The sequence below is a fragment of the Stegodyphus dumicola genome, chromosome 9 (assembly GCF_044657685.1).
Source record: "Stegodyphus dumicola isolate Sdum_Otavi_A_Nest chromosome 9, ASM4465768v1".
NCBI classification, from domain to species: domain Eukaryota; kingdom Metazoa; phylum Arthropoda; class Arachnida; order Araneae; family Eresidae; genus Stegodyphus; species Stegodyphus dumicola.
This window is the reverse complement of record NC_140776.1, coordinates 5,446,129-5,460,052: the sequence shown is the minus strand read 5'-3', so window position 1 is coordinate 5,460,052 and position 13,924 is coordinate 5,446,129. Positions and strand designations below refer to the sequence as shown.

Sequence of the window (13,924 nt, the reverse complement as noted above, 5' to 3'; positions counted from 1 at the left end):
TTTAGAGAGGGTGAACATATAGCTGACTCAGCGAAATAGTTGACTGAATATCAGTTCGTATTTGCTTCGCTCTGATGGAGATCGCTCTCTGAACGCTTTGAAGAAGGGCAAAATTGCGAGAATATTTTTTTTAATTTTCAGAATCTGAACTAAAACTTATGTGGAAAATTGCGCCAGAAAATACGGTGTTTACGAAAACGAGAAAACTTTTGTATGTAGCTATAACATGAAAGTCTATTAACAGTAACAAAATTTTTATTTGAAGTTACCTAAAGAAACGTATGTACAAATTTGGATCAGAGGAAGGTACGATTCTGGCTGTGGATTAGACTAGTAAGCTACATAATTTTCTCCTAGTGCAAAGTTTAGAAGTTGATACTCCTGGCAACAAGAACTTCATAGCTGCTGTGGGGATGCTCGCCTCCGCCGTAAGGAATGTAAAGGACTCCATGACTAGGATGTACCTTTCCACTGCACATAGCTCCTTCATGATTTGCACGGCCAATATACAAAGGTTCCCCATCTACAGTGCTTCCACCTTGCACGGCACCGGGTGGAAGATCTGATCCAGCTGCATATCTCCACTCCAGATTTACTCCATAGGGAGCAACCAAGACCTGTTGAAACACAGGAATTATAAAAATTGAAACACATGATCATTCAGATTAAGCTTCTAAGTAAGATTTGTGTTATAAAATTGATATTCTTTACGATTCATATTACTAGTTAATTATTAGATTTTATTTTTCTGAATCAATGTTATATCTAGCAGTTTCTGAAACAATAAAATTTGCAATAAGGTAATTAACAAAAATTAAGCATAAATAAAAGATAATTATGAAAATAATTTAAAAACATTATCTGCACATTAACTATTGTGAACAAGGAATTTTTCCAATCAACACTAAAACAAATGATCTAACTTCATAAAAAAAATAGCAATGGCATTAAAGGCATATTAATGTTTTGTTGGTTAACATTATTACTTTTCTCATTACCTGAATATATATATATATATATATATATATATATATATATATATTCAGGTAATGAGACATTTTTATATTTTTTATAATGATAACATTTTTATATTTTTAGTGATATAAAAATGTTATCATTGTAAAATCATTTTTTCAATCTGGCTGATTGCATACAAACTAGTATAATATTTAAAACTTAGAGATTGCAAATTGATTATGAGAAAATAAGTAGCAATCAGTGGCCTAGTTCAACCATTAAAAGGGAGTTGGCATATAATTTTTAGTTTATCGGTCACGCAAACTGCAATTCTCATAGGTATAGCATATATGTTTAATTTATCAATAAAATTGAGTGATTGAAAGCACCAAAAGAATGTACTTCTTACCATTCCTTTATTTTACTTTTCTAACTGAAATAATGAATGCAATTTTTAGTACATCTAATTCTTATATGTAACAGATGACTTTTATAAGAATTTGCACCGTTATTATAAGTGATTAAGACGATTTTAATGCCGCAAGTTATGTAATATGGGAAAGGAAATGTACGTTCTGCTTAACAGGAGGATTGTAATCCATTATACTTGAAGAACGACTCCCACGCGCTACTCAGTATTTTAGCTTAGTCCGAGGGGCAACAAAGAGTCAGCATTAACAATTTGTTAGTATTTTTTGACTATGAGTCATACACGCTTAAGTGAGTACTACCTTTTCAAGGGGAAAATTATAAAACATTATTTTATTTGATTAAGTTTGCAAGTCAAAAATAATATGGTACAATGACTCCGCAATTTCTAATATTCTGTTTGAAGAAGTTTACTAAATAGAATTCGTATCAAATAGATACAAGGAAAACGTTTCAAACAAATTCTTTCTGTTTTTTTTTTATTTCCATTAGTGAAGAATACTTTCAGGATACTATTTTAATATACAGATACTATATGAAGACTGAATAATGTCCATGAGAAACATTCTCATAAATCGATATAATAGCGTAGCGTACTAAACTGTTAGCATTCTTACTTCATATTCATGATGGCCGTGTTCTTCGCCACCCCAGGCAACATAGCATGACCCATGAGCTGGTACGAGTTTCCCTGGAATACTATCTCCCTGGTGATGTGCACGAGCAACATAGACGACATTGCCACCATCATAACCAACTTCAATGGCATTTGGTGGTACGCTTCCTCCGGATGAAGGTACCCAATGAGCAACGGGTTTGTAAGTAGTTGCTGAAATATAATTAAAAGATTAGTGTTTACAAATAAAGGCACATTGTATTTAAAGTTATATGAAAAGAAAACATTCCTATATTTTGTTGCTTTTAAGCAAGTTTGTGCTGTTAGGGCATCTAGCATTAAAAAAGGAAATAATTTAAATAAATAACAGAGAATGTCTTACGTAGATCAATGATCATAGTACTTGTAATCTAACGTACTTAATTAAAAAGATATATATTATTCCAAAAATTTCTATTCAGTTCAAAGCAAAAGATATTTAGCGATAGACCGTTTGATGACGTTTTTATGCATGTGTAATATTAACTAATCTAGAAAATTATCAGATCTTCTATGATTTTTAATGGCATGACATAAAATGTACGGTCTTATGTTAACGTTTTTGGACAGACTGACTCGTTAGTTTACCACACGACGGTTATCTGATTAAGGGAGATTGCTTTCATAGAAGAATTTTAAAGAAACTTTGGCTCGTATTACCCATGGAGAAAACAATTTTACATTCTCGGCAGTCGGTCTGTTAGCCGCTCTCTGAACCTAGGTCAAACTATCAGTATTTAGTGATTGTTCTGCTTGGCGGTTTGTGGGCATTTTGTGGATACATTTTTGCAGATAAAACGGCAGTATTTAGACTTAAGAAAAGTCAAAGCAGTATATACTCTAACAGTTTCATTTGGTAGTGCCAAATTATTTTTCTTTTTCAGTTTACTGAAGCTGCAAAAATTAGTTAATTAATTAATTAAAGAAGCTGAGAACTTCCTGTTTAAACGTGAAACAAAGCTTGGTTCAAGTTAGTCTGAATGATTATGTTTTTCAGAGTGCGAGACTATTGTTTAATAATATGTTGCTTATTGCACTAAAGCTATAAAGTTCGAAGCACTAAAAACTGAAGAATTCGAAGAAATACATTTGAATTTTGGTTAAAAATTTCCTCTATGCTATTAATAATATGTTTCAAGTTGTAACTGCAATAAGCTATGTGTGTTCGCTTCGCTTTGAAGTAGGTGTTTGAAACACATATATAATTAAAGTACATATAATCAATCAAAAGAGTTTTGGAAACACAAATTTGCTGTTTTATTTATTTCGAAGAGCATAAATTTTTGAAACATTTTATTTAAAGTAAATAGTCTCAGAGTGTAATATCCTTTAAAAACTGCTGACTCTGTTCTTTTGAAACAAAAAAATCAAAGAAATATTTGAAAAAATTTAACTATTGTGTTGCTATCTTAAAATAATACGTAGTTTTTAACTTATTATAAATTTTTTATATCGGAGGATCTCATTTCCTTTTAATGTAATTCATAATACCCATTTTTGATTCATAATACCATTTTCGGTGTTTTAAGGCAAGGCTGAGTAAATAAATTACGAGAAGCATCTAAGTTAAAATTTCACACCATTTAAAAAACAATTTTAATTTGTGTTGTTATTTTGGGACTGCTTCTATGGTGAAAGCATGGTATTTTGACTACGTTGACTAAAGGTTCAAATCCCGTGTCTTTATTTTCTTTCGAACTACATCATATACTTGGTGAATAAACATGTTCATCCTTGAATAAACATCCGCTTTAGCCGACATAGACACACGAGGCTAAAGGAGCTCATTTGTAAGGTATGGGGGAAATCTTGCATTACTTGACACTTAACGATTTAATCTGTCATTTAAATAGTAACTCTTCCCAAAAGGTTTATGACTTACTTGTTGCCCAGCTAAATGTTTTTCTTATTAAGAAAAAATATTAAAACAATAAAAATTTGACCAGATAATCTAAACATTTGCTTAGTATGTATACCAATTTGGTATTTTCTGACTCTCTGCTCCCGAAAAATCGCCAACTGAATTTAACACATTGAGCGCGACGCCGGGCCGTGGGGACAGGCAGTGAACTTTCCGTGTGGCCAGCGTCAGTCCCTAGGGACCGGCAGGAACACATTGAGCCCGGCGCCTGGCCCTGGGGACCGGCACTGGAATTTGGCTGTCGTCGGTCCGCGTGACCGACAGTATTAACATTGGCGATCACGAGCTTTGTCACGCACAGGCTGGGCTTGTATGTCGGTAGCCGACAAAGCTCAGCAACAAATAAGCAAAATCAGAGCATGAAGTCGCGGAACACCCTGCAGCATTGCACCGCTTGATGGTTCGCGCCGGCTGAACGGAAAGGACAGCAAATTCGGCGCCGCGCTCAACGTGTTAAGACCATGTGAACTGGCGAAAAACGTTTTTTCGGCTATTTTTGTGGTTCACGAATATTGTTCTTTTGACAAATAATAGAAAAGAAAGAAGTTCAGTGAAATTACGTTATATATAAAACGGATAAATCATCGTATACTGAATCACGTGCATATGGTATGCGATTGTATAGATTAGCTCTTACAGCACGTATACTCAAATGCCGTACGTTGAAATAGGAGGTGCGAGTAATCAGAAAGTATCCCAATGTACAAGATGTATGTAATTCTTAAATCACTTTCTGATATCTAATTAAATGTTATCTTCCATCCAAAAGACTTAATAATTGCAAGTCTACTTTCACAGAAAGAGCTCAGTAAAACAGAAATGAAAACTTACAGTTCCATGCTAACTAAGAAATCTTGATAGAGACCGACATATATTCTGCTTCATTTCTTTTTGTGCATATATTTCTGCTTTATATTTAAATTTATTGAAAATCACGACTAAAATTTCAGATAAAAATCGCCATATAGAGCTAAAACGTTGAATGGAATTAATAGCTTCAGCGTTAACTTACAACTTTTAAGAATTTCCGTTTTACTGAATACCATAATTTTGGTATCGCTATGGAAATAGGTTTCTCTTTTAGTTGAGAGTCTGAAAGGATTTCTTTTAGTTGCTCCTCTTTTATAGCATAAAATTAAATATATGTATAATTAAGGAAGTAACCTGAAATTCCCTTAAATATGTTACAGATTTAACAAATGTACGTGTGGAAGAAATATTTGGGTTATAAAATACCCGAATAACAAAACAATGTCTAGTTGTTTAAATAATAAAATTTATTAGTTGCACATAAGAAATGTTGTAGAATTAGAAAAAAAGTTTATTTTTCCGATTTCAACTTATTTCTCCCAAAGAAATTAACTTTTAAAAGCCCAGAATTTAGCAAAATAAACGGTTCAAAATAAATAAAATTCAATGGAACCAGGGACATTAAAACGTTCATCTTTCGAAAGTCTTACGAAGCTACGGAAATTTTTATATTAAGTTTCCTTCTAGAAGGCTGTCATTGTTGATACACACATTTTTAACAGTAATTGTAGAATCTTTGCCTAAGTTGAAAGATGCGGTACTTTTCCGTTTCGCCGGCGCAAATCTCGCCAAGCAGACTTTATTGGCGACAACATACAGTATACACGTAAAAAATATTAAAAAAATGTTAGTTCTAAGAATTCTTTTTAAAAAAGAAGGCATAAACATTTTAATGTCGCTTAAAATTTTATAAAAAGCCAATAAATAAAGACAACAAATTTGTAAAAAGACATTAAGAATTTACTATGCTTTCATGGTTCAACATCCTGATTCGCCGGTTCATATCACGTGACCCCAAGCGATCTCATCTCACGTAAACTACTCTACAAAAATCTAATGCTCTCAGTAATTATCCACATTAATTTCAAGTTAAATCTTAATTTGGAACACAAGTTTAAATGCAAGAAATATTTCAATTCGTACGAATAGCTTACTCAGAAATTATGTAAAACTGCAGTGCTTTACTTCGCTAATGCATTCTCATTAGAATTGATGAATTTAACCCTTGACTTTACCTTTTCTATATTTTTCGGCTTCGAGTAAGTGCTGTGATTGCATCCTAATTAACTTAATTACCGAAAATTGCCTTAAACATAAAACTGAACTATCTGATAAAAATTATATGTAATGATATGCCAGTATTGAAAGAAACAATCAATCTGATAAGAAAAAGCTGCGACTTGTTTTGAAAATGAGGCGTAAAAGGTTACCAGCGAGAATATTTCGTTTGGCATGGGTTGTACCATTATTGGCGACTTTATCGCTTGCACCGGCAAAACGGAAAAGTACCAAAGATGCAATGCATTTCAAATTCACCGTTACCTTCCACAAAGGCCTCAAGTACTTGAGAAAAATAACCAAATGCTCAGTCCTCATAATTTTGACGTTTAATAAAAATCAAACTGACATATTTTTAATGGCTAATATAATAGATAAATAAAGCGGCCTAGTGATAAACACTTATTATTTATCTCAGGTTGAAATCCCTGCAAATGGGGTGGCTATATTAAGAATTTTGTGGCTTCACTCTTGTGTAATGTGAATAGAAACCAGTTTCTTCCAAAATGTATTTTCAGGAAGTCATGCTTTTCTCTTACTGAATACTCCTGCCTATATTGCCATAATCCAAATTTAAAAACAAAAAATACGTCTGTATAAGAAAATTCGTAAGGAAAAGTGTTTTGGGGCGATTATAACAAGCTTTGGACAAGCACCGTTGAGGTTTTCAACAAGCTCAGGCTATTTGCTTTAAATTAGCCTCTTTTGTTTATCTCCCTGTTGTCTATAGCTTTAAATAAAGCAATTTGCCGTATTTTAATGTATGCCCTTATAAAACTTAATAAAGTTTAGTCACTAGTGTTCGAATGATAAGATTGCTAGACACTGGTACTCCGATCCTCGGTGAAATTGTGGCGAAAAAAACTGGATGAATGGAAGTTTTGGGTTTTCCTTTAGTTACTGCAAATGCCAGTCAATCTTCCATAGAAAACTCTACAAAGTCATCCTTTCCCAGAGACAGCTAACTCTAGAGTACATTGCCTGATCAAATAGTCTAATCCAGTCAAATAGAAAGGTAATCTAGAAATTACGTTGAAAAGTGCGCGTATTTTTGTTATCGTGCATTTTGTTGAAAATAAAATTCACGACACAAATTTCGATGTTCAAATGTTCGTTAAATTTCGAAAACTTTCACAATATGAATTGCATCCCTGCACAAAATGTTTATTAACCGCTACATGTGATAAATGGAAAGCATGTTATTCTTTTATTTACTAAAATAAATTCTTGTGTCATTTATAAACTTTATTTCAGTGAGTTATTCTTGGATGACTCTGGGTTACAATTCTCATGTTCAAGGGAAAGATGCAGTTTATATTTAGTGCTTCTTTCTAAGGTGAAAGATACGAATAAAAGATATGCATTATGATACAGCACGTGCACTACTTGGAAACAGTAAAATACATTGTCCCTAATCAGACGCTAGAAGATACAATATTTGCTCTTCATTTTTATCGCAGGTAAAGAGGGATGTGCCAGAAGGGTATAAGGCTGTAATCATGACCGAATAAACCACTTTATCATGCTGATAAGAACATTTGGGTGTTTCATGAGATAAATTTTACACAAGGTCTTTATTAAACTACTCGATAAATTTCAAGACTTTGGTATGTCAGATAAATATTTCTTTATCTCATATAAGTCACACTTTTCTCATGAAATCTATTCTTCTCAAAACCGAAGATTAAAGGAAAAGACAAAAGAATATACAAAACATAAATCTTGTTACTAAAGTCCTTAGTTAATAATGCGATAAAGAATTAATGTAGGAGTTTCTTCTGATCCAAAGTATTCTCTCAGAACAATATCAAATTGCTTTCAAAGCTCTTACATATAGCTTAAATTCTTTAAACTGAGAAACTGGTTTAAAATGAAATGCCATTGTCTGCCATTTGCAATGCCTTGCCATTCGCTCCAAAATACATATCAAAGCGCAAATGCCAAAAAATTAATTTTCCTAGCGAACCTGTATTTTCAAAAATTCTTCATTTTGGAATATCCGTCAACTATGACATTACCCAGTTTTCAATTCGAACTAAATTTAAGTCCATTTAATAATAAATGAACTGAAATTTAATAATAAATGAAATTAAATAAATTTAATAATAAATTAACAATTTATACTCTACTAGAAACACTACAGTAAAAAAGCTCATATTTATTCTATGGGTAGATTTAAGAAATTAAGAAAAGTAGTTAATTTCATTCCTGCTAAATATAATATGACATGTACATACGCAAAAAATATATGATTTTGCCTAATTATATAACAAATTAAATACAGGAATATAGCAATCTTGTTAGTATTAATATTTTAAGGGTACTAACATAATTTCATAATGCTTAGTTTTAATTAGTACTTAATTTTTAAAACTTCAGAAAAAATAACTTGATTATTAAAATGCTGACAAAAGTGTCCAAAAAATAAGTTAAACCTGAACTATTACTTTATATATTCTGTGTAGCGTAATAAATTACCTTAGTATATAGAAGAACAAAATTACTGCAAGACAACTCTGCATATGAATATCTGTTTCACAAAATTGCGATGCTTATTATGTTATTTAAAACGGAATTTGATGCTTGATTCAAAATGCTTAGTTCCATTAATATATTGCAAATTATAATAATTATATATATTTGTCTGTTTTTACAAATGTTACCAAAACAAACTTTATCAGTAAAAAAATTCATTTAGGTTAGGAAGCATTTGACTGGCGTTTATATTAACAATAAAAATTCTGTAGGTTTTCTTTCTGCTAATTGATATAAACAATGCATTTGAAAATACAATGAAATATTACACCATGTCATTATATCGACGCCTTTTATTCTACGATTCTATACTGTCTTAGCCAAACTGTCCTACAAATATACCTCTTAATCTATATTAATACCGATATGGAAATTTGCTCGAAATTCGAAAATGGTAAATAAATCAAGAAAAGACTATACTTAAGTAAACCATATACATTTAATTTCGAAATTTTCGTGATATGACATGAGTAAGATGCATTCTATACACAGCACTGATAACATCAATTGAACAATAAATGCAACATTGGAAATAAATTAACAATTATGTCATCTATCATGTATGGATATTACAGTTGATGAGTAAAACGTGGTTATTATTTAATTATTATACAAATAAAATGCAAGAGAAAAAGATATGTTACAGTATATCACTTATAGAACTATTGTTATAAGGCTATACAAATGCTTGGATGGAACTACTTTTCGTAAAGAAAAGCAAACAGCGGCTAATAATATAAATGATTGGCTAATAGTATAAATGATTTTTTTAGCACGATTTCAGCCTTTTGTATTCTAAAGGGGAAGGTATGAAAAATTGTTTAAATACTATTTAACGTTTCAGATGTGCTTCATCTCCAAAATATACTCATGTTTATGAAACTGAAGCATCTTGAATGAATCATCGGATAAAAAGCAATTTGTGCCACGTATTGCTATTGGTAACACAAATAAACGATTAATGTTTCAGGCCAAACTTATTGGCAGAAAATTAAGATTTGTTAAGCTGCTTTTGAGCAACAATAAGAATTTCCGAGCTTCTTAGTAGTCAATCAAAGTTTGTTTCCATGTGTTCTTGGGATACTGTTTACATGTGGATTCGAATCGACAGTTAGTTCATCATCGCAACCGACTATTGAAGGAGAGGAATAATCTGATCTATGCACGACCATTCTCATGCATGCTTAATTGGTGACTTCTCTGGCGAATGGTTAGGTAAGGCAAGAAATAATAATTGCTGTTATGAAAGGAGCTGTGTATGCCCGATATGCCGTCGTATGGCTATTTGCTAGGAATATAATACAAGGAGTGTGATAAACGAAATATATGACCATAGTTTTCAAAGCCTCGCTAAGTTTACCGTTTTTGTTAGAAGTATCCGCAATTATATAGAGTGCGGCAGCATTCATAGTAGGATATTAAAAGCACACCATAAGGCAGTAACCGTAACTTATTGATTTCCTCTTATGTCAATTAATAGTTAAAGGTATGCCATTTACTAATGCGATCCTTCAACTCAGGAATGGCGGCACAACGTGTTCGGAAATCTTCTTGCTTCAGATGCCTTCAAAGTCGGCACATGAAAGATCAGGTGAGCGAGGCGGCAAGGAAATGTCACCAAAACGGGAAATTACTCTACCTGGAAATGTCTGTGGCAATGGTCCGTCCATCTGGAATTTTCGCATAATGTCCCAAGTTGTAATGTTGCCGAAATATACGCTGGGTAGCAATAATAGAGTAGTTATTCTTGAAATAACTTTCAACAGCAAAGGCACGATGCTGTGCACTCCAACGATTCATATCACCGTCATTCTCGAAATGGCAGCTCATTAGCAGACGAATGCGGCACGAGCTGGCGCGCATTCATGCAGTACGTCATTGTGCTACACAAGTAAAATTACGCTAAGAACGCTACCGCACCCTGTACTAAACTAGACAGTTGACTGCATTTATTAAATTAATGTTTATTAAGTGATAATAAATCACGTATGTTATGTAACTGTAAACAGCACTAATACCGAACAACCAATCCACCTTTAGTTTAGGTATTTAATAGTTTTATAACAATGCGAAGTAATTCGTTTTGTCATATTCGAACATAACTGTTTAAATGAAACAATGTTAAAAGACCAAGTAAGAGTAACAAATATCTGTTCTGATTGCTTTTGAGTACACTGATTGGTTGATTAATTGGCTAAACAAGGCAGAAAATGTTACCCTGTTTAAGGTAAACATTTCTTGGAAGACCCATAGAAAACTCGCTCATAGTTCGGAATACATGACTAAAACACGAAACCCTAATTTAATAAATGCAGACTAAACGCAATTAATAATTAATCTAATATATTTTAATAGTTAATTTCTTGATGTAACTTCCACTATTCATTACATGGATTAAGGCAAGGCGTTACCAGCCTAGGGAAAGGTGTATTCATACAAAAATGCATTATAGAATCGTATTTGTTTTGTACGTGATAAATATCACAATAGCATCTACACAGAGCCGACTGAACTCGCCGGTGAACAAAATCCAGAGAAGAACTACATGTTAGTAAATCTATTGCTAACCCACATACGTACTTTACAATAAAAATACAGAAAATGTTACGTTTCATATAGCCTTACAAGATTTTACTTAACTTGTAAAATACAAAATTCATATCCTAAAATACTAATTATTCATAATGTGAGTAATACATAATTAATTTATGTTAAATAATTTTCAGAAAGAAAACATGCATTATCTGTGAAATGTTGGGGATGATTATATCACTCGTGGAACGAAATTTTTGAATTTATTTCATTGTTGTACTTATCTAAATCATATAACAATTCCCATTTACAGTCTAAGAGCATTTATTTTTAGCTTCAGATTCAATTTTTAGACAGGCTGAAATTTTGCGTTTTTATACATAAATACATATAGAAGTGTAAAATAAAGTTAAGTGAAGAATGTGAAACTAATAGTGTTTTTTTTTATAAATTATCTGAATCTGGATATCAAAGTAGGGGAAAAAGCTTACTAATTATTGTCTTGATGCCACAAATACTAAATTATTCATAGGAAAAAAAAAGAGTTAAATTTTATTCCCTTACTTTTGATAACTTCTAAATAAAAAAATATTATTTTTATATTTAGTTTTATTAATCATTTAAACAATATACATAATTATCTAGCTTCATTTATCATTTTAATTAAGGTACACAATTAACTACATTTCTTTTCATTTTAATTAATCCTGCGTTAGGCGCGTACACTTGTGTTGCACAATTAGACGCGTGGGTAATAGGTGTCACACATCTGGTTAAAATGCACCTAGAATAAAAAGAATAATTTAAAAATGATGATTCCTTCATTTATTTGACGAAATGTTAAGTACAGGTTTTACGTATGACTGTACACAGTGCTCTACTGAACATAACGGGCTTTCTTTCATTCATCGTTCGTTATCTTCAACAAAAACATTCGTAACGTTCGTTGAACTGCATTCGAATATTTTGTTCAGTCATTTTGACGTTTTAGTTGTTACGTATATACATGCGTTGTTGCCATATGTTGCACACGCACTTAATCTAGGGTTAACTCAAGTCATGCACAAATTATCTAAACCCTTTTTGGTTAGCAAAATAACAGATCTGCGCCAAAGGTGAGACATATAAGGTGGATAAAAAATGGGAATAGATAAGGAATTAAAACCCAAAATTTTAAATTTTGTTGAAAAACTATTTAGAGAGAAAGAGACACTGAGAGATGCGTCTGTTTAAAATCTGTCGGCATGTCTCTGACAGCTGTCAGACAATGCACAATGAGCAACTGCTACGGATTTACCTGTTTCACGTAACTGTAATGACGCTGTATATAGATGACGTAATGCAAAGAATTACTTCTATATCATATATTTGATTTATTTTCAGATAAAATAATTTATATCACTATAGTTATATGTCACTGGTTTATGAAAAGTCATAAAAATTGTTTGCATTATTGTAAACCGTTAAATCAATTTTAATTCGAGGTCTGAATCGAACTGATGAAAAGTTTAACAGCGAAAAGATATTATCAAAAACATTGCATCAAATTCTTTGAATAAACAGGTTTAATATCTTAAGATATTCTAAGATTACAATTAAATATGCATAAATAAATCATAGTTAAATAATATTTCAAATGTAGTGTTATAGAAATCTTATTTTTGAAATGTTCTATAACATAAATCAGAACTGTAGAAAAATTTTAAAATGTAGAATGGCATCATAATATCAGAACATTTCTAAAATTCTTCGTAAGTGATGATTTGTCATAAAAAACTCAGATTCAAATTTTTTCATAATTACCATATTTAAATATCGTACACTACAATGCAAATACAAAGCTGATGTCTAATATGTTTTTCAGACTACGTAACACTTTACATCGTAAATTTAGAATGATAATTTAAAATGCAGATCTATTCGAAAAATTTGATAACTATTTAAGAAAATTACTGCATTGAGAAAAGTAATATTTTCGCATTAGTTATAATAGAGTACTAGAACTTCAGCTAAAATTCTTATAATTCAGTTATTCGTTAAGCTGTGTCATATAATTTCATGATCAACTCAAAAACGAACTTACGTCCACAGTAAGCCATTTTCCAAACGCCTGATGTAGATGTAAAATGTAGTTATTCAAAGCAAACAAGTGCTCAAAATCACACCAGCTGAAGGAGAATTTTTATCGCTTACAACTGGCATATATAGTGTTTGATTTTATCGCGCCGAACTTTGTACTTCACAGGTGCGGAATATGAGCATGCGTATCTTAGTAGGTGGTTACTTCTAACGTCCTCTTGACTTTTTGAGTTGTCTTTAATGGAGACAGTTGACTAAGCTAACATTTACATCAAAGTAAGATAGATAACAAATGAATATTTTTCAATTGACGATGTTGAACTCTCTGTTGCTAGTAAGTGCTTACTTAAAGAAATTGGAACCGTTAAAATCGCAGGCACTTAATGTAAATTCGTTGTTGTTGACCATCTGTGCATCTTAGCAAAAGTTTTATATTAATCTCTTTAACGCTACAATTTTTTTACGCTGAGAATAAAAAGTTAACATTACAATGAGAATGTGCAGCAAAATTATTTGTGTAATTTTGCTATATAATCAGAATATCGTTAACGTCATGTTATTTTAAAGTATAGAAATGCAATGAAAAAATGCTATGTTTTGTTAGAAAATCATCTACTCCATAAAGTAAAACATATATTGCAAAATAATATTTAATCAAATTATTTTCAGAAGTATTATTCAGTAAGTGAAAAATACAAATATACTGTTACTTTCTTGTTAGAATAGTC

The 13,924-nt window shown here is 31.7% G+C and overlaps 1 protein-coding gene across 1 annotated transcript; it reads right to left on the bottom strand.

Annotated features, from left to right (window-relative positions):
- Positions 1 to 237: 237 nt before the first annotated feature.
- On the bottom strand, positions 238 to 13,358 carry LOC118181492 (pfs47 receptor-like). Its single transcript, XM_035350646.2, has 3 exons — positions 13,201 to 13,358; positions 2,004 to 2,215; positions 238 to 617 (listed from the first exon to the last, which is right to left on the bottom strand). The coding sequence occupies exons 1-3, from the start codon at positions 13,214 to 13,216 to the stop codon at positions 366 to 368; spliced, it is 480 nt and encodes a 159-aa protein (XP_035206537.1). The 5' UTR covers positions 13,217 to 13,358; the 3' UTR covers positions 238 to 365.
- Between the last annotated feature and the right edge of the window lie 566 nt (positions 13,359 to 13,924).

What these genes read in the sequence shown, in the direction of transcription:
- LOC118181492 (XM_035350646.2), bottom strand. An exon ending in ACGGCCATCATGAATATGAA is followed by an intron (nt 618 to 2,003) that starts GTAAGAATGCTA and finishes GTGTTTCAACAG; the next exon opens with GTCTTGGTTGCTCCCTATGG.